At 44.7% G+C, this 24917-nt stretch overlaps 1 protein-coding gene across 1 annotated transcript in view; it reads left to right on the forward strand.

Annotated features, from left to right (window-relative positions):
* Positions 1-22974: 22974 nt before the first annotated feature.
* LOC121289763 (potassium voltage-gated channel subfamily E member 3-like) overlaps positions 22975-24917 on the forward strand; it is a 91638-nt gene continuing 89695 nt past the window's right edge. The window contains exon 1 of the mRNA XM_041209512.1: positions 22975-23348. Within this exon, the coding sequence (XP_041065446.1) occupies positions 23019-23348 (330 nt within the window). The 5' untranslated portion in view covers positions 22975-23018. The remainder of the gene's footprint in view (positions 23349-24917) is intronic.

Raw genomic sequence — 24917 nt, forward strand, 5'->3', positions numbered from 1 at the left:
AAAAACAGAATTACGTGGAAAAACTCAGCAGGTCTGGCAGCATCGGCGGAGAAGAAAAGAGTTGACGTTTCGAGTCCTCATGACCCTTCGACAGAACTTGAGTTCGAGTCCAAGAAAGAATTGAAATATAAGCTGGTTTAAGGTGTGTGGGGGGGTGGGGGGGGGGGTGGGGGGGGGGAGCGGAGAGACAGAGAGAGAGAGAAGTGGAGGGGGGGGTGTGGTTGTAGGGACAAACAAGCAGTGATAGAAGCAGATCATCAAAAGATGTCAACAACAATAGAACAAAAGAACACATAGGTGTTAAAGTTGGTGATATTATCTAAACGAATGTGCTAATTAAGAATGGATGGTAGGGCACTCAAGGTATAGCTCTAGTGGGGGTGGGGAGAGCATAAAAGATTTTAAAATATTTAAAAATAATGGAAATAGGTGGGAAAAGAAAAATCTATATAATTTATTGGAAAAAAAAGGAAGGGGGAAACAGAAAGTGGGTGGGGATGAGGGAGGGAGCTCACGACCTAAAATTGTTGAATTCAATATTCAGTCCGGAAGGCTGTAAAGTGCCTAGTCGGAAGATGAGGTGTTGTTCCTCCAGTTTGCGTTGGGCTTCACTGGAACAATGCAGCAAGCCAAGGACAGACATGTGGGCAAGAGAGCAGGGTGGAGTGTTAAAATGGCAAGCGACAGGGAGGTTTGGGTCATTCTTGCGAACAGACCACAGGTGTTCTGCAAAGCGGTCACCCAGTTTACGTTTGGTCTCTCCAATGTAGAGGAGACCACATTGGGAGCAATGAATGCAGTAGACTAAGTTGGGGGAAATGCAAGTGAAATGCTGCTTCACTTGAAAGGAGTGTTTGGGCCCTTGGACGGTGAGGAGAGAGGAAGTGAAGGGGCAGGTGTTGCATCTTTTGCGTGGGCATGGGGTGGTGCCATAGGAGGGAGTTGAGGAGTAGGGGTTGATGGAGGAGTGTACCAGGGTGTCCCGGAGGGAGCGAAGCCTACGGAATGCCGATAGGTGGGGTGAAGGGAAGATGTGTTTGCTGGTGGCATTATGCTGGATTTGGCGGAAATGGCAGAGGATGATCCTTTGAATGCGGAGGCTGGTGGGGCGATAATTGAGGAAAAGGGGGACCCTATCATGTTTCTGGGAGGGAGGAGAAGGTGTGAGGGCGGATGCGCGGGAGATGGGCCGGACACGGTTGAGGGCCCTGCCAACGACCGTGGGTGGAAAACCTCGGTTAAGGAAGAAGGAGGACATGTCAGAGGAACTGTTTTTGAAGGTAGCATCATCGGAACAGATGCGACGGAGGCAAAGGAACTGAGAGAATGGGATGGAGTCCTTACAGGAAGTGGGGTGTGAGGAGCTGTAGTCGAGGTAGCTGTGGGAGTAGGTGGGTTTGTAATGGATATTGGTGGACAGTCTATCACCAGAGATTGAGACAGAGAGGTCAAGGAAGGGAAGGGAAGTGTCAGAGATGGACCACGTGAAAATGATGGAGGGGTGGAGATTGGAAGCAAAATTAATAAATTTTTCCAAGTCCCGACGAGAGCATGAAGCGGCACTGAAGTAATCATCGATGTACCGGAGAAAGAGTTGTGGAAGGGGGCCGGAGTAGGACTGGAACAAGGAATGTTCCACATACCCCATAAAGAGACAGGCGTAGCTGGGGCCCATGCGGGTACCCATAGCCACACCTTTTACTTGGACGAAGTGAGAGGAGTTGAAGGAGAAATTGTTCAGCGTGAGAACAAGTTCAGCCAGACGGAGGAGAGTAGTGGTGGATGGGGATTGTTCGGGCCTCTGTTCGAGGAAGAAGCTAAGGGCCCTCAGACCATCCTGGTGGGGGATGGAGGTGTAGAGTGATTGGACGTCCATGGTGAAGAGGAAGCGGTTGGGGTCAGGGAACTAGAAATTGTTGATGTGACATAAGGTGTCAGAGGAATCACGGATGTAGGTAGGAAGGGACTGGACAAGGGGAGAGAGAAGGGAGTCAAGATAACAAGAAATGAGTTCTGTGGGGCAGGAGCAAGCTGAGATCATCGGTATACCGGGACAGTTCTGTTTGTGGATTTTGGGTAGGAGGTAGAAGCGGGCAGTCCGAGGTCGGGCGACTATCAGGTTGGAAGCTGTGGGAGGGAGATCCCCAGAGGAGATGAGGTCAGTGACAGTCCTGGAAACAATGGCTTGATGTTCAGTGGTGGGGTCATGGTCCAGGGAGAGGTAGGAGGAAGTGTCTGCGAGTTGACGCTCAGCCTCCGCGAGGTAGAGGTCAGTGCGCCAGACAACAACAGCATCACCGTTGTCAGCGGGTTTGATGACAATATCAGGGTTGGACCTGAGAGAATGGAGTGCAGTAAGTTCAGAGAGAGACAGGTTAGAATGGGTGAGAGGAGCAGAGAAATTGAGACGACTAATGTCGCGCCGACAGTTCTCAATGAAAAGATCAAGAGAAGGTAAGAATCCAGAGGGAGGGGTCCAGGTGGAGGGAGAATATTGGAGATGGGTAAAAGGATCCGTTGAACTGGGAGAGGACTCCTGCCCAAAGAAGTGAGCCCGGAAATGAAGACGGCGGAAGAAGAGTTCAGCATCATGCCGAGCCCGAAATTCATTGAGGTGAGGGCGTAAGGGTATGAAACTAAGTCCTTTGCTGAGCACTGAACGTTCAGCATCGGAGAGGGGAAGGTCAGGGGGTATAGTGAATACACGGCTGGGGTTGGGATTGGTAGATGGGGTGGGGACGGAGGGACGGGCAGGGGTGGAGGGTCCTAGATGGGTGTTGGTGTCAATGAATTGTTGGAGCTTGCGTTCCTTAGCACTTGAGAGAAAGAGAAAAAGTTTCTTGTTGAGGCACCATACATTGCCTCTGCCAGCAACTGATAAGATATAACATAAACTCTGTTGGCTAAAGTTGGAAATTTGGGCTTGGTCTTGCTGGAGTGGGGCTTCTCATGGCATTCCCCATTAGCTGAACTGTTTTCTGTACCCTTCAGCTTAAAGTCTTTGCAGAGTAACTTGCCAGAAGTGCAAGGAGAATAGGATATCTGGGATCTCAGTGAAAAGTGGGACCAACAGTGTATCTCCTTAATCAATGATGTTTAAAAAGAAACAGATAATGAAATCACACAAAAACATCAAACGGGGTAGCATGCATATTTCTACTCTTTGCAAAGGTTTATTTTTCCGCTGACCATCCACCTATTCCATTCAGTGTGAAATAACCCTTGAATGGCTTGTTAAGGCAACATCCAAAGATTATTAACTACAGCAGTTAGAACCTCTGGTATAACAATAATATGGGTGTTATTTTTTTGCAGGCGCCTCTTGATCTCATTGGTTAGAGGGTTCTGAACATGCCTTACACTAATAAGCTGCATTCTTTACTTATGCCACTGGAATGCCTATTCCACACATCATTGATTCATAAATTCACTCTATTCTCATCCATCCAACCTTTGTCATGGACATGCACAGAAGCTCCTGCAGGCGACTTGATGTTTGATGTAGTTTTACTTTTGAACATTACCATATTAATTTAGTTCTGTCAGCCATGCAGTCTAGTACCACTGTGAATCTTGCCTTCTCGTGTCCTGTGGTTTTCACTAGAACTGTTCTTGAACCTTTCCACTACACAGTTTGGCTGCTGGGCATATCGAAATTCATGGGTGTTTCATCCACGTTGCCAATGTAACCATAAAGGGTGCTTGTATTTTTGCCACTGTCTGATGATTGACAGCTGGAAACTGGTAATTTTGGCATGGAGGCCTCTTTGTAGTCTCTGAGCAATCTTGGTCTTCTGTTGCAACAGTAGATCATTTCATTCCATAAAACGGCTACACCAATTAACTGTTGGCCTGAATTCAGGGTTTGACTTGGCCCACTTAAGTGCGTATATACGCACACGGTATTTCTGGTGGTGTTGTCACCATTCTGACAACTTTTGAGGGTCTATTCTGATTCATGCTTCTCAAGATCAGTCTAGTGGCTGGTCTCTGTTCTGATGGCGGATTTAGTCTTTGGCATCTTCTTCTGGACAGATTCTGTCTCCTTCCATTCTCACAGCAGTTTTTTTTACTAACACCAAGTTCCCTCGCTGAAGCACCGTCGAATTAGCACTTGTTAGAACTTTTAGCTTGGAAGCAGCTTCGTACTTCATTCTTTTTGCTGGAGGCCATATTTCTGTTTGTCACTTGCCATGCCAAGCACAGCCTGCTCTGTGAGGGTGTATTTTAAACTCCTGCACATCTCCTATGCAACACAGCCCTTATTGCCTGCTTGATCCCACACGCTGATTTTCAGTATGAGGTAAGTAAAACATGCATTTCTGGGTTTAAAAATTGAAACCTACTATTAATGTGAGAATAGCATTTCTTAGCTGAAAAGGGGTCAACTAATATGCTGAATCTATGCAAAAGCATAATTTTTGGTGCCAAAAAAAATTATGGGCTGAATTTTGCTGTCAGCAAGCAGCATGTGGGGCCCACTCGCCGACGCATAAAATGACGCGGGATGACGTTGGGGGGAACCCCCAATGTCATCCCGCCCCATTTAAATTTTCAGGAAGGCGGGGGTGCAGCGAATTCAGCTGTGTACCCGCCGACCTGTCAATGGCCAATTGAGGCCATTGACAGAGTCAATTAAGTAATTAAAGGACCTGCCTGTCCAACCTTAAGGTTGGTGGACAGGCCAGGAGCCCCGGCAGGAACTAGGAAAAACATGAAACCTCATCCACCGGTGGGATGAGATTTCATGTAGGGATTTAAAAAGTTTAATAAAGTTTTAGTGTAATTTATGAACATGTCCCATCTCATATGACATTGTCACATGAGGGGGACATGTTAAGGATTTTTTTTTTCTATTTTTAACATTTTAAAAACTGTCAGCGATCTCCCTGAGGCAGCACTCTCACTTTTGGGGAATTCCGCTCCTCGCCCGCACAGGGAGAGCATAGCACTTCCTGGCGGACGTCACGCTTGGCGGGCCTTAATTGGCCCGCCCACGTAAAATGGCTGCGGGGCCTGCTTCTCTGGCGGGGATTAGCTCCCTGCCCACCGGAGATTGGGTCAGGCCTGCCTGCCCGACAGGCAGAAAATTCTGCCCTATGTCCCAAACACCAGGTCAATTTATACACCATGATTTGCAGTAGTGAATATGCATTCGAATGCTGCTGGGGATGAGGGAACACAGTTATATGAAGGGAGACTTAGGAAATTGTTTTATTTCCTAATTGGGCTGAGAAGGTTAAGGGGTGACATGCCACAGATCACCAAAATTGTGAAATGCGAGATTATTTCTACCACTTTATGAAATAGCACAAGAATGAGATAGAATTAAGGAGGAGGTAAGAGAAAAGCCTTTACACTGATGATAATTAGAATGTGGAATGCTGTCACTATCATTGTTGAAGCCAAGCACATTTTTAAAGGATTAGATAACTGCTTGGAACAGAGGAAATATCACCGTGTACCAGGAATAAGGGAATGGGATTTGATTTGATGTGAGAAAAATATCTGCCTTAATGGGTTAAAAGATCTTTTTTTGTGATGCAACATTTTATGACTCTATAATACAACAATTATTTAAAATTAGAGGGGAAAACAGCAAGATTTAGAAACAAAATATATTTGTGACTGAAAATATTAGGGTCTAAGATTATCATAGCCTAAAGGTCTCCGAGCTGTGATCACGCAGGCTGTGCATGTACTACCCACTGGTAACATTCTCAGATTCCTCTGTCCCCAGCATAGCAATGCTTCCTGTGGTAGAATTTTGAAACTGTTTTCAGAATTCTTGATGTGAAAGCAATGCGTATTTATCAGCAAAAATAAGAAGAAAAAATGCACGTGCTGCAAATCTAAAACAAAAACATTTATTAACATTTTTGTGATCTAAAAATGAGTGACATTTTACTTACTTTTGTAAAAGGATACAAGACAGACACTGGTTTAGTTACATAGTACTAAGTTCTTTTCAAAAAGCACAAAGTTGGAATGACTCTGATTTTGAATCAACAAATGGTTGGATGAGGGAAAATTAGAGTAAAAAGCATGGTAGCATCTTTTGCATAAAATTATTTATTTCTGTTAACTCTGATTATCACTTTAATCGTGAAGCATAGTGTGAAAGCTTTCATGATACTTTGGAAATGGAAGGACTCCACTGCAAGAGGGTTTTATTACCTTGTACACTTGGTTTGTTAACTGGGTTATTGCTGAATTAAACTTGATCAATATGTTTTACAGGCAATAAAACCTGAGCTGACTGCTGGCAGGCATTGTTGTTGTCAGTTCTGTTAGTGATGTTATAAAGACTTGGGAAACAGCCCAGATTGTTCCTTGCTGTTTCAATGTTCTCATGAAGACCTCAGGTAACCAGCCTGAGAAAAACAACCATTAAAAGCATTAAGGGTACTGCACGTAAATTTTTAAACACACAATAAATTTTTTAAAAAGTGACCTGTGTGCTGGTTGAAGTATGAGTGCAGTTCTTATGAAGCAATAGAAGTATGAAAGCATATCTTTTAGGGGATGGTCTTTGTACAGATGCAAACTGTCGATTTTTGTGAAACTGACTGCAGTTTATTGCATACTGCAAAAAATAAACATATCACCAATACCAAGTACTCATTATAATTGAGTTAGAACTTCTGACTTCCTTCTGTCACACAAAACAGTTTATGATAGTAGAAAGATAAAGAATGAAACTAGGATAATTTCTGTAGATAGGAAAATAATTACCATTTAATGCTTAGTTTAAATTTCATACCATATCATGGCTGCATGTTGCAATTCTAGTGCAAAGAATGCAGTAAAATACTTCAGTAGGGCTATTCTTATGAACATCAGTAGAATTGCAAGTTTAATTTCTTCAGCTCAAAATGCAGAGCCAAGTCTTCACTTTAGAGCTTTAAGAATAGACAGACTAACTTGATTGCAGGAATGCTAATTCAAATCCACCACCCATCTAACTACGACCTCAACATTTTCAGTAATGCTCTCATGGTTTCTCTGTTGGGCTAAATACATCAGGTTTCATGCAGTCAAGTGTACGATTGTTCCAGGAATCAACTCACGCTGCACTATCCATGTCTTTTAATAAACCAAAGTAGAAAGCCTCATATCACATAACAATTGCATGAATTACTTAATAGACCACATGGAAAAACTGCAGTGTTACGTTGGCAAACAGCCTAAACTGACCAGAATGTTCCTGTTACCAAAAACTGGCCCATCGTCCTCCAGCCTGCAGAATCTTACGTAGTATTCCACCTTGATTATTCTGCATTGGTGTTTCAAAATACATTAAGTAATCCCATTGTCATTATAGGAATAACTTGAAGCTACCAACGACATTAGCCAGTTAAGGGATAATATTGGAAGTTAAAAGCTATGGCACCTACTTGAAATAACAAATTATTTTAGTGTCAAACATTACAGATTGACTCACTTGTCTTAAATTCGATGGAGTTGTGCAATTCAATACATGGTCCAGTCTGAGGTAATCAATCATTAAAAAGATCAGACTGAAACATATCAGTTCATATCTGGATAAGTTATTATTAAATTATTTGGAAAACTAGCAATAATACTAAAAGTACTATATTTCTTTCTTTTATTACAGGATTGCCTTCAGCTTCATCACTTCAATTAAGCATCAGGATTAGTCTCAATTTCTAACATTAACTTTTTCTAATTTGCTTTCATGTGTTTTATTGCTGAATCCTAATGGCAAATACAGGCACACTATAGCTGTACAGATATAACACAATATGTGCACGTGTAACAGTCATCAGAAAATCAGTTCAGAGGTCACACTTAAAGAAACAGCACTAAGCTTGCAAAATATTACTTTTTTTAAGTGCATGCTACTTCAAAGCAGCTTTGTGTTTTCTCCTTGATGGCACAGTGGCTAGATCACCAAAACAGCTGTTACTGTCGTTTAGGGAAGTAGTCTCACTGAAGAAAGATAATGTTTCACTCTTTGGTAAAACAACAATTTACTTTGGTGCGACATAACCTGTAAAACATAATACTGAGTGAGTGGGCTCTGACCACTTTACCTTTATTGTGTGAGCAGGCACATCTAAAGGAAACGCATATTGGGGACAACTTAACCCTTGCCCTCTTCCTTCTTTGACACCGTCTTTCATTTCAGTTGCTACTGGCAATCAAAGATTTAAACCATAGAATACACAATTGGTCAAAATGGGCATCTCTTTGACCATAAAGCCCACATTTTATCAACAAGTAACAGAAATTTAAGGTACAATTCAGATTATTTCCAGTTATCATTTTACAAATGCAAAATATAAATAAATTGTAACTACCTTTTCACTGAATGTAAATTTCTACACTAAATCCAAGCGAATGTTGTTTCCGAACTAACCTTTGCGACAATGTATATGTGTAAAGTTGGCAGTGCAACATGCCCATCACATTCAAGAAGTCCAATTTTAAAACAAATGCTACTCATTTGATTGACTAATATTAACTGTGGGGCCAAGGTTCAGCCTGCAACTGACTGAGAGAAGGACTAGCTGAAAAATGGCAAACAAAGACAACAAGATTGATGCAGAGAAGCTGTAGCGAAATCCTAGAACGTTACAGGGCAGCTAAAGACCAGTCAATTCATCAAAGCCGTGCCAGTGTTTTTGTCTATCTGGTCTAATCTTAGTCTCCTGTCTCTTTCTCCTACCCTTCAAGCAACTATATAATTCTTTGTCAAAAGAATTTCTGAACTCTGCTTGGATGAGTATGACAGAGAATTTCATATTCTGACTACCATGAGCTATTTTCTAACCTCTCTTTTTTAATTTGGTTTTTGATCTTTCAAAATTGTACTGAGCTGTTATCATCTTGCCAATTTGTAGAAACAATTTACCACTATTTACCCTATCATAAACTCCTTTATTTCTTGGAAACAATTATCTGGTTTCCCCTCTGAGTTTTTCAGTCCGAGTGAAGAAGCTCTAATGCCTCAATCTCTCTTTACAACTGTAGCCCCTTAATTCAGTGTTAATTTTCTTACCGAGTTTAAAATTTGGTCTGAATTGAAACTGGGCCATTTATTATTTGCATACCCAACAGTGATATTATGGCGCATTAGTGACTGCAGGACAACAGTAACAGCATACTTGTCATTAAGGGTTAATTCCACCCTCTTGTGATTCACACTCAAAGGGACAGCAAGATGAGCATAGGCTTACAACTTTGTGGACCCAAATTCCTGATCTGCACTCCTTCCGAGCAGGATCACAGAGTCAGCCTTTACATTCTGACATGATGAAAAGACAATCGTGGGATTTTAAAAAAATATAATACCTACACTTCACAAATTGCATTTTCAAAGACATATTTAATAATTGTGCATGTGGGTTATTTGTTTTTCTCGTAGCACCTGAAGTGATTTTCTCTGCAGTAGCTCAATGTATTTAAGGTGAAACATTTTTAGCATAAATTAGATTAGATCTAAGGAAACATATAAAGCTTTATCTGAGGGAAGAAACAACTGTATGCTTTTCTACTAAGGAGAGTTAATGCTCGAAATATACCAGTGTCACTTTGGAATGCAGACTGTGAATGTAATTTTGCCCAGGAGGGTACTCATGGACATTAAATTAATCTGTTGCACTGTTATAAAGTGAAACTCAACTATGACTGATATACTACTGTGTTGTCTACCATGCATGCATGCAATGATTTGGAATCTACTGATTTATATTAAATATCAATCACATCTACTGTAATCCCTAATATGAATCTTATAATGGTACTAGTCCTAGTATAATATATACTTTCAAACAAAGCAGTGTTACGGTTACCTCTCAGTTCTCTTTCTGATACCTCTAGCAGTGCTGGACTGTGGACCTGCTTTTAATGAGTTTAATCAGTACTTTTTTCAAATTGACTTAGATCAAACCATTTAAAGTGATCTAATGCAGGGATCACATAAAGAACACTAGAATTAAATGATAAATCCCCATCTATTTTTTCCAACATGCTTTCCATAACTCATATTCTGTAAGTAAGTTGGTTGATAATTCCCTTCATAATCATGCTTACAGATAAATTAATTAGTTTACATTAAATCAATTTAAATGTTTATTTTTACACTGATCAACAATTTAATTTTCACAGTTCCTTGAATGCTGGGATGTCATTAAACTTCTGCTATGTGGTCTTTTAGTGTAATTCCCTCAATGTGTCTAATAAAGGGCAGCCCGGTATTGTTAGTTTGTACTACACTATGGAGTTACAGGATGTGTTATGTCAATACCAAGATAGGCAAAGTCCACAATCACAACAAAGTAGAGGTTGGCTGCTTTCCATCAGGAAGCAAGATCAAAGGACAAACCACTTGAAACTTCTTTCCCAAATCTCCTGCAACCAACTACAAATCGCTGTGGCAGAGGCCAGTGAGTTTGTCACTCTGCCACCTTTGCATGTTTGGGTTGAAGTTTTGTACTGAAGTAATTTAGGAGAGAAACACCACAGGTGTTTAAAGTAGGTGATGGGGGTGTTACCCACAGGCTGGATAGCCAGGGAGAGCTCCATATCGTCTCTTTTCGGGAAGGCCCGCTGCATTAACTAGGCAGTGGTTAACTGGCCTTTCCCAAGATCAAGGACTCTGGGAACAGAAGTTTCACCCTCCGAGAGCTGCTGGCCAATCAGAAGCTGGCAGCTCTTCATTGCTTGGCAATGCCATCGGGGAGGTGGTGGCTGCTGCTGGTAATGAGACCCAGAATTGCTGAGGGACACAGGTCACAGATGAGTGATAGTGGGAGAGGGATCACTGGATTGGGGTCACAGGGCAGGAGGGTCAACAGCAAGGACAGGGGAGTTGCCTCAGCAGACTCCACCCCTTCCCAATGTCAGGTCCCTTGATCAGGCACCAAAGTGCCTTCGAACAAGGGACACCCCTGGAAGGCTGGGTTTGTTTCTCAGGCTTCCCGCATGGCGAGTCTTACACTCACCACTAGGTGAATACTAGTGGCAGCGGGATGAGACCCTTAAGTCAGCATTAATTGCCACTTAAAGGTTTCAATTGGCAAAATGGCAGGGAAGCTGTTTGTAGTAATTATGTTTTAATAATGTGTAGTGTACCTTTATAAAGAATGTCATAAAGGAAGATCACATGATCTTGTGTAGCCAATAGAAGAGTAGCACAGGCTACCTCTGTAGTCAGTAGCTTTTAGTTAGGAGTCAGAAGAATGGAGATAGGGTTTGATGTAGAAACACACAAGTATAGTTGCTGAGTACCTTGTAAATAAGCAGAATGTGTTCCACCTAAGAAGTGTCTGCTGATCAACTCTATCTATAGTATCCACTTGGCCATCCCATAACAAGTGTGCAACTGGGATTCACAAGTCCCAACACTGTTCACGAGCCTTTTTGCCATGGACTTGATGGGGGAGGAGGGAGGAAGATGGCAAGGCGTCTACCGCGAAACTTGCCATGGGGGAGGGCATTAAATTTCACTCAACAAGTGGCGCAGAGAGAATAACATTTTCTTTTTAAAGTTGGTTAAATACAATCTAGACTCTAATTATCTAGATGTGGCCAGTTATAGTATTTCGAGAGGTCAAAGGCCATTATAATTCCCTCAACAAGATAACTTGCAACTATATAACAACTTTAATTTCATGAAATGTTCTAATCTGTTTAACAGGAGCTTAATCAAACAAACATTTAACACTGTGCCACATAACAAAATATTAGGGTAGATACTTGGTAAAAGTGGTGGGTTTTAACGAGCATCTTAAAGGTGGAAGGTGAGATAGAGAGTCAGAAGGTGAGATAGAGAGTCAGAAGGTGAGGTAGAGAGGCAGAAGGTGAGGTAGAGAGGTGGAAGGTGAGGTAGAGAGGCGGAAGGTGAGATAGAGAGTCAGAAGGTGAGGTAGAGAGGCAGAAGGTGAGGTAGAGAGGCGGAAGGTGAGGTAGAGAGTCAGAAGGTGAGGTATATAGGGTGTAGAGAGACCATAGGTGGATTTGAAAACAAAAATGACAATTTAAAAATTGAATTGTTGCTTAACAAAGAATCTATGTGGGTTAGCAAACACAGATGTAGTGGGTGATCGGGACTTGGTGTGAGTTAGGACACAGGCAACAGAGGTTTGGATGACCGGAAGTTTATGGTGGAGAGAACGTGGGAGATCAGCCAGGAGTGAATTGGAATAGTCAAGTCTAGAGGTAACAAAGGCACAGATGAGGGTTTCCATCAGCAGATGAGCTGAGGCAGGGGCAGAGTCAGGTGATGTTACAGAGTTGGAATGAGGAGAGGGAGTAGGCCATTCAGCCCCTTGAGCCTGCTCTCCCATTCAATAAGATCCTAGCTGATCTGACTGTGGCCTTAACTCTACTTTCCTGGCTGGCCCCATGACCCTGGACTCTCTTGTAGATCGTGTGCATGAATATCTGGTCAGAAGCTCATCTTGCAGTCAAACCTGGTTCAACCTCAGACGGTTGCCAAGGAGAAGGATGGAGTCAGTGACTGGGGAACAAAGCAGAAATGAAAAACAATGGCCACAGTCTTTCCAACATTTAGTTGGAGGAAATTGCTGCTCATCCATTAGATATTAGACAAGCAATCTTCAAATTTAAGAAACAATCAAGAGGTGAGAAGAGATGGTGATGAGTTAGAGCTGTGCATAGTCAACGTACATGTGGAAACTTACGCTGTGGCAAGGATGTTACGGGACAGCAATAACTACCCACCTGCCAATAATTCAGGGCCTATCTCCTGCTCCCCAGCCCTGGAAGCTACGACAATATTTTACATTGAGGAGGCAGTTTAACTGCCTGCAGTCATGACTTCTACCCCTATAAGGCCTCCAAGAACTGCTGGTCAACTACAAGGCTGGCAATTCTTGAGTCCAAGCAGTGCCCAAGAGCAATGGCCGCTGCTGGGGCTGCAGCAGACCCCAGACCAGCAGCCATCAAGGAGCCCGGAGTGCAGCTAAATGGGGTCGGGGCTCAAGGGGGTCAATCAGGCAGACTCTGGTGAAAGGAGGGGTGTTGGATTGAGATGGCATGGTCTTCCAGTGGAGTACAGGCTGCCTGATCATGAGGGCACCGCAAGGAACCTACCAGATTTTACTTTTACAATACCAGCAGCAGCAAGAAGAAGCCCTTAAATTAATGACCCATTAATTGGCCACTTAAGGGCCTCCATTGGCCTAATGGAGGGCAGCCCACCCACCACCTACCATTCTGCTGGTAAAATACCCTTGACAACAAAAAGGCGTTGGGCACAGCACCCCCATCACCCTCCCCCCATTACCCAGCATGCTTCCAGAGTGAGGGGGGGCGGAAATAAAATTATGGTTTGTGGGCCTGTGTTTTTAGATAATGTCACTGAGGTCAGCATGTAGATGGGAAATAGGAGGGGTCAAGGATAGATCCTAGGGATATACTAGAGGTAATAGTGTGGGAGTGGAAAGAGAAGCATATTGAAGCTAGTTGTCTGGTTACCACTGAATAGATAAGAATAGACCAGGTCAATGGACTCCCACCCAGTTGGATAACATTGGAGAGGCATTGGATGAGGAAGGCATCGTCAAACACGTCAAAGGCACAGGCAGGTTGAGAAGAACAAGGAGGGATATGTTTATCACAGTCACATTGGAAGCCAATGCAAGGATGGAAACCTGATTGGAGGGATTCATATTCCGGGCGTGATGACTATGGATTTGGGGGCATGACAACATGTTTAAAAGGACTTTGGTAGAAAAGGGAGGGTGGAGATGGAGATGGTAGTTTGCAAGGACGGGGAAGTCAAGGGTTTCTTTTTTAAGAGGAGGGGATGATGACGGCAGATTTTAAGGAGAGAGGGAAAGTGTCAGAGGAGAGAGCAGTTAACAATTTCAGCCACTTGGGGTCCGAAAAAGAAAACTGGGTGCGCAGCAGTTTAGTGGGAATAGGGTCAAGGGAGCAGGTAGTGGGTCTGATGGACTAAGATGAGCTTGGAGAGGGCATGAGGGGAGATAGGAGAGGAACTAAAGAAGGCTTCGAGTCAGAGTTGGGGCAAGGGGGAACCTTAGAGGAAATTAGGTGTGGTGGTCTAGGGAAAGCGGGGGAAGTGACAGGGGCAACTTATAGGATGGTCTCCACTACCTCTTTATCCTCTGGAAAAAAGAATGATGCAAGGGAGCATAAAAGTGCAGAATAAAAACACTACTAAACGTGATGTTCTGAGTTGCTTTCTCACCCTATGCTACTTTTTTTAAGGGGATGAATTTCTTTGGGGTTTCTCCTGCTCCATCTGAGTGACAGCAGGAGAAGGACAGGGACCCAGAGGAAATTTACCCTCTAAGGACTTTTTTCCCGATTTGGAAGAGAGAGAGAGAGTCACATAGACAAATCGATTGGTGCTTTTAATCATTCACCTACTATTGGGTGAAATTTCATCTTTGTGACAGGATGGAATACCAATCCATACATGCACACTGACCCATCTGGTATCGTGAATACATTTGAGTATATTGCAACCCAATTTTCCACATGCATGCCAGCTTGACCTCATGGTTTGGGGGTTGGAGAAATGCACATTAGACCCTTTTCTTTTGGAATGAGAGATGTGAAAGTGTCGGAGATTAATTACACCAAGGCATCACAGAAACCCCATTTATTACTTGTGCACAAGGGAGAACAATACAGCGAGAGTTATTATACCGTCTCCAAGCAGAATACACAAACACTTGCTTAAAAACATTTTACAACCAATCAGTAAAATTTTCACATCTCAATCCACTTATTTGCATACGTTAACTGACCAATCCACGTTTTAGTTAATTTCCATTCCTACACAACAGGGGCGGTATCTACACAACAAAAACAGAATTACCTGGAAAAACTCAGCAGGTCTGGCAGCATCGGCAGAGAAGAAAAGATTTGACGCTTTGAGTCCTCATGACCCTGTTCTGTGGAAGGGTCATGAGGGCTCGAAGTGTCAACTCTTTTCTTCTCCGCCGATGCTGCCAGACCTGCTGAGTTTTTCCAGGTAATTCTGTTTTTGTTTTGGATTTCCAGCATCCGCAGTTTTTTGTTTTTATCGCGGTATCTACACACTTGGTTATCACAACTTTGATTGCGTTCGGCCCGAGAGAGAGACACATGGAATGTCTCAGGGCTCATCCTACAGTAGTCAGACAAGATGGTATTGTTCTTCAACGTTGCAGTATTTTTCTCTTAGGCCTAAACATTTAATTCAATTTCTCCATTAACCCTTTCAGTACTAAGTGGGTTCCCTATTTGTCTAGGCCACCACACTTCCCCCTTTTGTCCTAAAAGGGCATTCCACCACCCTTAGCCAAGTTCTATGTATCCAAGTCGCCAGGCTTCTTCCTCAGTGGAATCTTGATTCCAGAGGATAGGGAGGGAATAGACAGCTGGCTTGAATCAGTAAGGTAGGCACAGGAACCCAATGGCAGCTCACCCACCCGAGTGCTACCCTTGGTATAATTTCTCCTGATGCATAGCCAGGCCTCCCCCTTAACAACCACAAAGGTGGCCTCCCGTTTCCAAATGGGCGTTTGCTGAATGAGAGCCCCTGTATTACCTAGGAACCATGCAGAATCTGAGGGGAAAGCCAGAAAATGCATCTCAGAGGAGGAGGGGTTAACAGGAAAATGAGTACAAATCCAAAATTTAGTCCGAATAACTTGCGAGGCTACGGCCTGCATTCGTGGAATTACAGAGTTGGTAGTCCATGCCCCCGCAAGGACCACACAGGACAGGACCCAAATCAGATTCAACATTCTGACGGCTCAGTTAAAGTTCTTGTACAAACACTTCCGTCCGAGGTCAGCGTCCGCTTGACGTGAAATGCGTGGATCCACAAGGGTCATCCTTCAACCTTCACGGCCGTATGGGTGGAAATGCCCCTCCTATTGAGGTTCCAAATAGTTCTTTTCTCCTGAACGTCTTTACCAGGACTAGGTCCCCGGGCTGGTATTGATGGCAATCTTCAATGGTGGGCTTTTTCTGAGCTTCTACTACCTGTATATGCAAGCTCTTGAGAGAATTAGTGAGTGCTATAGAATATGTAATCATTCCCTTATCCATAGCGTGGATGTCCATTTCCCTAGCAGACAAAGGTTGGGCCACTGGGAGACACATAGGACGTCCCATTACAGCTTCATAAGGAGAGAGGGAGGTGGTACGGTTAGGGTGAGAGTGCATAGTCATGAACGCCAAGGGTAGAGTTTCAGGCCATTTCAAACCAGTTTCTTCACATAATTTAGCTAATTTGTTTTTCAGAATACCACTTTGTTTTTCCACCGCCCCAATAGACTGGGGGTGGTATGGGCAGGAAAGGTGATGGTTGCATTGTAAGGCCTTCAACAGTTCCTTTATCATTTTAGCAATAAAATGAGGCCCATTATCACTCGATAAAATCTCTGGTATCCCAAATCTGGGTATGTATTCACGCAATAACAATTTTACAACAATAACAGCATCATTTTGTCGGGTGGGATATGCCTCCACCCATCGCGAGAATAAACAACCTATAACTAAAAGATAATTATACCCCATACATTTAGGCATTTGTATAAAGTCCATCTGTAGGTGTACAAACGGGCCCCGGGGTACCAGCAGTCACTGTGGCATCTTGCCTGGGTTATGTCATTGACATAGGTATGATAGGTATTGCTAATACAATGCCTATTAGCATAGTGCTATTCACTATACATTCAACATTCATTCTACATACACGTGTTAAACCTCTGAGCTGGCAGCCGGTCAAGTCATGATTCTTGTGTCGTGAGAGATTCAATAAATGCCCATTAGTTACCCATAAAGGGACTACCCCTTCTTTAATCTGTCTTAAATTTTCTCAGGCTTGTTCCAGTGCCCAAGATCCATAGGTGCTGCATACATCATTTCTGCTCGCTTCGTCTGAAATTCTTTTCCCCACGTGACTTCCGAGCATGGTAGCCAGGCTTTGGATTAACCAATGATGTCCCTATATTGAATATCAAAGTGGCATTATTTATCAGGCTGCGCTTAACGCGGTTCCCTCCCAAGCCAGATCGCATCTCGCCATTGAACTGACCTGCTTCAGTCATCAATTGGTGTGTCAGAGCCGTTTAGAGTGCTTGGGTATAGGTTGAGCATCACTGGGGCAGGACGATTCCGGATATGTTCAAGACTACGGGTACCAGCTCATGGTGTACATTATCATACAAAACTTCTGATTAACCAGTACCAAACCATTCGTCGGTCCTGGATGCATAGTCGGACAAGATGGGTCAGTCGATGTGGCTTTAATTCAATTTCTCCATTAACCCTTTCAGTACTAAGTGGGTTCCTTATTTGTCTAGGCCACCACAAAAGCACCTTTGTTGCCCAAAACTTATTTTTCTCTTAACTGTGGATAATATTTTTATGTGCAGTTAAGACCTGAACTACCCCCATCCCACCCCACACCACACCCCCAGTGTTTATCTAGACATATCTGTGCCAGGTTAGTTTCTAAACCATCTAAATTCTATCAAAGTCCATCGACGCATTGATCCAGCTACAATTTCTGCTTATATCATTAAAACTGTAGGAACGACATGCTGCACTTTGAAAGTGCCATTTTTCTCTGCAAAATGGAATTGGCTTCTTCCCCACTTTGCTTTGATTCATCCCAGGGTCAGGCACATGCTGCCTCTTTGATAGGATACAGTTCTACAAGTGTCAACTGTTTCTCAAGCACCAATTATTCATGTGCAGGCCATGACCGGGAATATCAACTGAATACACAATCATCATAGCCCAGAGGGTGCCTCAAAGCCCAACACAATTTTGTCCCCATACAATTCCAGCCGAGGTCATCCACTTTGGATTTGAGAAAGAGAATTTGGAATACTTTCTCAATGTGGAGGGAGGACCAAAGTGACTTGGCTCTCAATGTGCACAAGTCACAAACTCTAGTGCACAGGTACAAAAAGCAATCAAAAATGCTAATTAGACAGTTAGCCTTTATCTCTACAAAGTTAGAATTAAAAAGTGAGGAAGTTATGCTTCAGCTTTACAGAGCCATGGTCAGGACCCATTTGGAGTATTGTGTCCAGTTTTGAGCACTGAACCTCAGGAAATACAAATTGGTCTTGGAAGGTGTACAGCTCAGATTCATCAGAATGATACCGGGGCAGAATTTCCCATAAGGCTGTGCAGGCTCAGCGGGAGCAGACGGAGGCGGGTACAGAGCCGATCGCCGCCCATCAGCAGTGATCAGTTTTGCACTGCCATTTTATGTGGGCAGTCCAATTAAGGCCCGCCCAGTAAAAATCACGGCTCCCGAGATCAGTGGGAAGGGGCGGGCGGCCAATGTCCGCTGGGTCAAATGGTGACTTGGCGACCTATTCAAAAATGGCGCAGGCAGCTGTCCTAAGGCTGCCACTGTTTTTAGTCAAAAGCATGCTGGAGAAAGTCCTCGGAGAGCAGACCAGGTAGGAGTGCAGGTCGGCGGTGCAGTCAGCCCTGATGTTCTCTGATGAGGGCCTCGCCACCCTCCTTGAAGAGGTGGCAGCACGCCACCAGATCCTGGTAACAAGGGACGGGAGGAGGAGGCCCCCCCACCTAACAAAGCATGCCTGGTAGGAGGTGGCACTATGGGTCAGCTCCCACAATGTGGTGAGATGCACCTGGGTGCAGAGCCGCAAGTGGTTTAATGACATCCTGCGATCAGGAAAGGTGAGTACTGTGTTGGCATGGGTCACTTAGCACAGCAGTTAGGTTGGACCCCCCCCCCAACCACCAAATCCCACTTCAGAATTTTGTTCTTGTATTCATTCATTCATGGGATGTGGCTTCGCTGGCTGGGCCAGCATTTATTGCCCATCTCTAGTCGCCTGTGAGAAGGTGGTTGTAAGCTGCCTTCTGGAACTGCTGCATGTGGTGTAGGTACACCCACAGTGCTGTTGCGGGGGGAGTTCCAGGATTTGGACCCAGCGACAGTGAAGGAACGGCGAAACATTTCCAAGTCAGGATGGTGAGTGACTTGGAGGGGAACTTCCAGGTGGTGGTGTTCCCATCTATCTGCTGCCCTTGTCCTTCTAAGTGGTAGTGTTCATGGGTTTGGAAGTTCTTAGAGTGTGTGCACCAAAAGTGATGGAGGCAGCATCTGGGCAAGGGGGTCAGCCCTGGCTGCTTGGAGTGTGGCAGTGTACGGCAGCTCCAAGGTCATGAATCGGATGAGCCCTGCAATGTTTCACTCAGGTGGGGTTGGCTAGGCTGCAGTAGCAATGCAGGTACAGGGTGGACTAATCAATGCTCCTCTCTCCTTTCAGGAGAAGACAGCACACAATAATGTAGAGTGGCTGAGGACTGGCGGAGGGCATCTCCAACTTATCATCACCGGATACGAGCAGGAGGCATTCGAACTAGAGAGGCGCCATGCGCCCAGGTCAAACGGCCGCAGTGAAGTTGGGGTGCCAGTGGGAGTTAAGAGTGCCGTGCACTGAGGTCACAATGTCTGTCATTGCAACCATTCCACAGTTGACTGTATATTGATTTCAGCATCTGACATGGGATCCCCATTGATAATGGAAAGAGGAGCGCATCCTGATCCGGGTACCAGGCATGCACATTAACAGTGTAACTACACCAACTAATCAAATGTCCTTGTTCTTCCTTTCAGTATCACCAGAGCACGCCTGGACTCAGGAGGCTGAGGGACCGCTGCTGACCCCTGTGGGCACAGAAGGCATTAACGCACCAGCGTCACACCCTCTCAGCCAGGCAGGCACCAGTGCAGATACCAGCACCTTGGTGCGAATAGGATCGTCGGTTAGCAGCTTGGTGCATAGCGGTGATGGCACTTCACACTTGCTTGAGGTGTTCTCCTAGAGAAGACTCTCCATGAAAGTCACTACTCTCTCCATGGAGGAGGCATTGTTCTCAGTCATGAGGGTCATTGCTCACACTCTGCAATGGCACGCATTCCCTCATGCATTTCCGACAGATCCTCCCACACACCCTGTTGAACTTCCAGAGGCACATCATCAGCCACTGACTGAGCATGTTCCTGGTACCCAGCAGTCCTCCAACTGCCAGCACCCTGGGCACTCTCTGTCTCCACCTGCAATCAGGTCTTCCTGGGGATGCGCTCGGACCTGCAAGCCCTCACATCGGCAATGATCTTAGGTGGTCAGTATCAGTGTGGGAGATGGATTGGGCTCCAGTATCCTAGCTAGGTGTCTGCCCATCAATGGTGAGCAGGGAGGTCCAAAGCGATCTCACGTTGGCGCAAAAGCTGCCTGTCATCTCTGCGGGCTCCTCTCAGGGCACTCCGGATGATGGCAGCAGCTCCTCTGCCCCTCTGCCAGCCACCTTGGCATCCAATGAGGCTGCAGCAACTGGGGAGATGCCACCCCTGCCACTGGTCACTCCCTCCCAGGCGGGGCCAGCACAGGCTCCACAGGCCAGAGGATGCCCGCCAAGGTCATCAATGTCAACAGGATGGCAGAGGGAGTGGGCTGTCTCCAATCCCATTGCCAGTGAGGGGGGAGCATCTAGATGTAGCACCCTCAAGTAAAAACTTAAAGCACCTTAGGCACAACACGGGCTCATCACTAGTGGGTTTTTTTTGCCCCGCTTTTAAGTTACTGTTAAGTTGGTGTGCTGTTCAACACCCTTTAATTTACTTTAATTTCTGTATGCCAAGCTGCAAATCATTAAATGTATTGGTTCTCAACAAGCCTCTGGGTGCTTCATTAGTTCTGCAGGTGAAGGGTAACCCATGATGTTATGAGTGACTTGTTAGTCATTGAGCTTCATTGAAATGGCACATAGTGCATGTTGTTCACCAAGCAAATGTTCCTGTCAGGTATCGAGTATGGAGCCTGCAGCCTGGCATGTGGTGGTTCATCTTTGTTAGGCTAGCTGAAGGAGCATTGGATCAAAGCCTCCCAGGTGCACCTGCCTCCTGGAGGTTGCCCAGGTCAGCGTCTAACCCCTTAGCATTCTCTTGAGTGTGCTTGTCCTCGGACTCACTACTGGACTCGACGTCTGCTGCCAGAGCAGCTGCGCCTGCATCTTCTTCCTCCAATGCCTCCCCACTTTCCAGGGCCACATTGTGGAGAGTGCAGCATGTAACCACTATCAGCGACACACGATCTGGGGGGTATTGGAATGCGCCCCCTGAACGGTCCAGGCATCGGAAGCGCATCTTGAGAAGACCGATGGTTCTCTCTACCATGGCTCTCGTGCAGGCGTGACTCCTATTATACCTCTGCTCAGCCTCTGATCTTGGATGGCGGAGAGGCGTCATGAACCACCTTCTGAGGGGATAGCCCTTGTCACCCAGCAGCCATCCATCAAGCTGGGCTGGAGCACTGAAAAGCCCTGGCATCTGGGAGTGTCTGAGGATGTATGCGTTAAGGGAGCTGCCTGGGTACCTTGCACAGACTTGTAAAATCTGCATCTTATGGTCACACACTATCCATATGTTCATGGAGTGGAAGCCCTTCCTGATAATGAAGGCACCGAGCTCACCTGCTGGCGCCTTGATGGCCACATGTGTGCAGTCAATTGTACCCTGGATGCAGGGGAACCCAGCAATAGCTGCGAAGCCTCTGGCTCGTTCAGCCTGGCTGGCCTCGTCCGCGCGGTAGTGAATGAAAGTCAACGTAAGCCTGAACAGAGCATCTGTCACCAGCTTGACACAACTTGGACAGCTGATTGGGAGATTCTACAAAGATCACCCGCCGACCCCTGGAAAGAGCTGGAGGCATAGAAGTTGAGGGCAGTGCCACTGGCATAGGGTGTCCATCCACACTGTTGGAGCTTATCTCAGGGCCGATCATCTGACTGATGGAGGTGACTGTCTCCCTTGAAAGATGAAGCCTTCTTCGGCATTGCACCTCAGACATATTGAGGTAGCTACTTCGCCGCCTGTATACCCTGGCAGCAGGATAGTGGCGTCTTCTGCTGCCCCTTCCACCTTGGACTTCCTGTTGGCCCTGCACCCATTGTGCTTGCGTCTGTCCTCTCACAGGTGGCTCCCCTGGAGGCTAAATAGGGACACCTGGCCTCCTACCTCTTCTGGCCTCTGGCCCTCTCTTCCTCCTCAGAGGAGGTGCCTCCAGCAGAGACAACAATCCCCATTCCCAGGTTAAGGGAAGGCCATCTGAAACCTGGAAGGCCCCAAGTGTTATGATTCCTCCAGAGTCCTGAACTGAAACCTATTATTTCTGTCAAAGCAACTCTGAAGCGAAATGAAGCTGTCTGGTTCACACAAGCAACTAGCAGTAAGTCAGAAACTTTAAAGTTCTAACAATTCGCATTCGCAAGCCCACTCACCCCTCATATCCCAGCCGTAGATGAAGTTTTAAAAAATATGACTTACCTGCCTTCTTGTTGTGTCCGTGTGATGCACGGGCTGTGACAAATCGTATTCAATTGCTGCCTTAAGGGCCTTAACTGGCCCTTTAATTAATGGCAGGCGCACCTCCGAACTCACAACAAACACGCCTTCTGAAATATTGCAATGGCGCGAGGTGACATCGGGACACATGCCCGACGTCATCGCGCGTCATTTTATGCGTTGGTGTGCTGGCCTGCCCCTGCACGCTCACTGAAAAATTCTGCCCCAGGTTTCAAAGGGTTAACTTATGAGTTCAAGTTGCATAAATTTGGCTTGCATTTCTTCAAGATTGGAAGAATGCGGGGTGATATGTTTAAAATTATAAAGGGATTCATTGGGGTAGTTAAAGAGAAACTATTTCTTGCAGGGACTCCAGAACAAGAGGGCAGAATCTTAATTTTAGAACTAGACCTATTTTACTCCTATTTCTTTGTTCCTAAGCAATATCTGGGAATGCTGCTTCTGTGTAAAATATCTCCCAAAGATATATCCAAGAGCCTACATTGCAACATAGAATGCATTATCTAAAGTATGTTGCATTATCGTTAGGCTACTGCACTAAGTGAAGGGGCTGCATTCCTTACCAAATCTAGAGTTCAGTTATCTTTGGCTTGCAAGTCTACGTGCTTTCATTGGGAGCACGCTTACCATTACTGAGTTGGTCAAGATGAATGCAACTGCTCTAATTTCCCTTTTAAATTCATGTATTAGCAAGATTTTAAAAGGATCTTTGGAAAAAGACAAAATTGATGGATCACAGTTGAATGCAACGGCTTCCACAAGCACTGAGCGGAAATCTGAAGAAAATTCCTACTTTTTCGTTCTCTTCGTGATGTTCTTCTATTCATTCCTGGCATTTACCATTTTCTTGGGACACCTGCGGGCAAAGAAAAAGAAATCCCAGGCAGACCCTTTTGAGGAATTTATGAATGAGAAAGAAAGCAAAAATGAATTTCCATTCCAAAGTGGATCTGCATTCAAATTTGACTCTGAAGAGGAAAGTATTTTATAATTTTTTTTTACAAGAAATGAAGTAGCTAAACTTCAGCTAGTTACTATGTAAGATGGTTACACTGCTATGCAACTAAATTATAAAATGCTGAACTTTGCTGAGTTGATTTGATAATTAGACAAAGGTGGGCAGGAACTTCAACAGCTTTATGAAAATAAAGAAATGTCAGTACTTAACATTCAGAGAAAACCAATCACATGTTACTGAAGAATTTTGTTCTCACAAATGAATCGAACAAAATGAGCAATCTGCTTATTATGTTTGTACATTTTTTCAATTGCCTTTTCCAGCCAGCATGATATCCTAAACAACTACAATAACAACTTGCATGTGTAAATTATAATCTCTGGAGTTCTGCACAAAACTGTGAACACTGCATTTGAGTTTCTAAGTAGATCTGTATTTTAAATATTGAAATGGTTGACCTATTTTGCATTGAATGATAAAAGGAGAGTAATGTTACTTCTTATGTTCAAACATGCTTGTACTTCACCTTTAAAATGTTAAACAAAAACTCATCCAACTGTTCGATTCAAGAAAAAAATGTAAAATTTATTTGCTCTGTAAAATACTGCATGGAGGTCTTCCTTTCAATTATATCTGACTTCAATGCACTCTATACTGAAAAAGTTATCTGCAAACTTTATTCTTGAAAGGATAAGCTAATTTGATGAATCTAAAAGTCATTCTTGTATCTACCAGGATGATCAGCAAGATGATCAAACAGATATTGTAAAGGACATGAAGATTCATATTTGCCAACAAAAACGCTTTCAAGGCTGGCAGAGAAAGTATACTGTGGTGGATTTTAGCACAACCAAGATACATGGGAAAGGGTCAGGGTGGGGATTAAATCACTATATTTGTGAGTCATGACACCCAATTTGTCCTGAACATGCCTGATTCTGTCTTAACCATGGCCTATTTGGGGCATCTGGAGGAACCTACTCCAGAAAGGCCGGTCGGTGATTATATTTGTTAATGAGGCTCTGTTCCTGATACTTTGGCAGGCATTTAAATTTAATGTTGGTCAACTGTTACGGGAGGTGGGGCAACAAAATCAAGACATAAATTACTTTTAATAGCACTGCTTATGGACCAGAAGGAGCAGGAATGTTTTCAATGTCAATGTATCAGCAATTATATTGTCAAGGTCCAACATCAATCATCTTGTTGACTGGCAATTACATTGTTAGGACAATTGTATTGTCAAAACAGGTGGGGCATTGGCTCATCCATAAATGGGTACAGGTGGCCATGGAGGGGGAGCGTGTGGTGCCTTCCATGACTAGTGGCCACTGTGGGGACTGGGGTGCATCATTGACTCACAATCCCTCCCTCAGGTGCTGGCGCCCCGCAATATGAGCTGCCTCGGGGACATGCCCTCTGTGCCTTTTGGCATGGCAAAGAGGAGTTTTTGTACGGACTGCTGCTGCACACCTTCCATTTTCTCGCCCTTGTCCGCCGCCCGGACACGCCCTGGCGTGCCTTGTTGCCGTCCGGCAGCGGAGGCCCCCGATGGGAGGCCCTCTACGGAGGTGTCCTCCCCCTTTC

Source organism: Carcharodon carcharias, chromosome 2 (genome assembly GCF_017639515.1).
Source record: "Carcharodon carcharias isolate sCarCar2 chromosome 2, sCarCar2.pri, whole genome shotgun sequence".
Lineage (NCBI taxonomy): Eukaryota > Metazoa > Chordata > Chondrichthyes > Lamniformes > Lamnidae > Carcharodon > Carcharodon carcharias.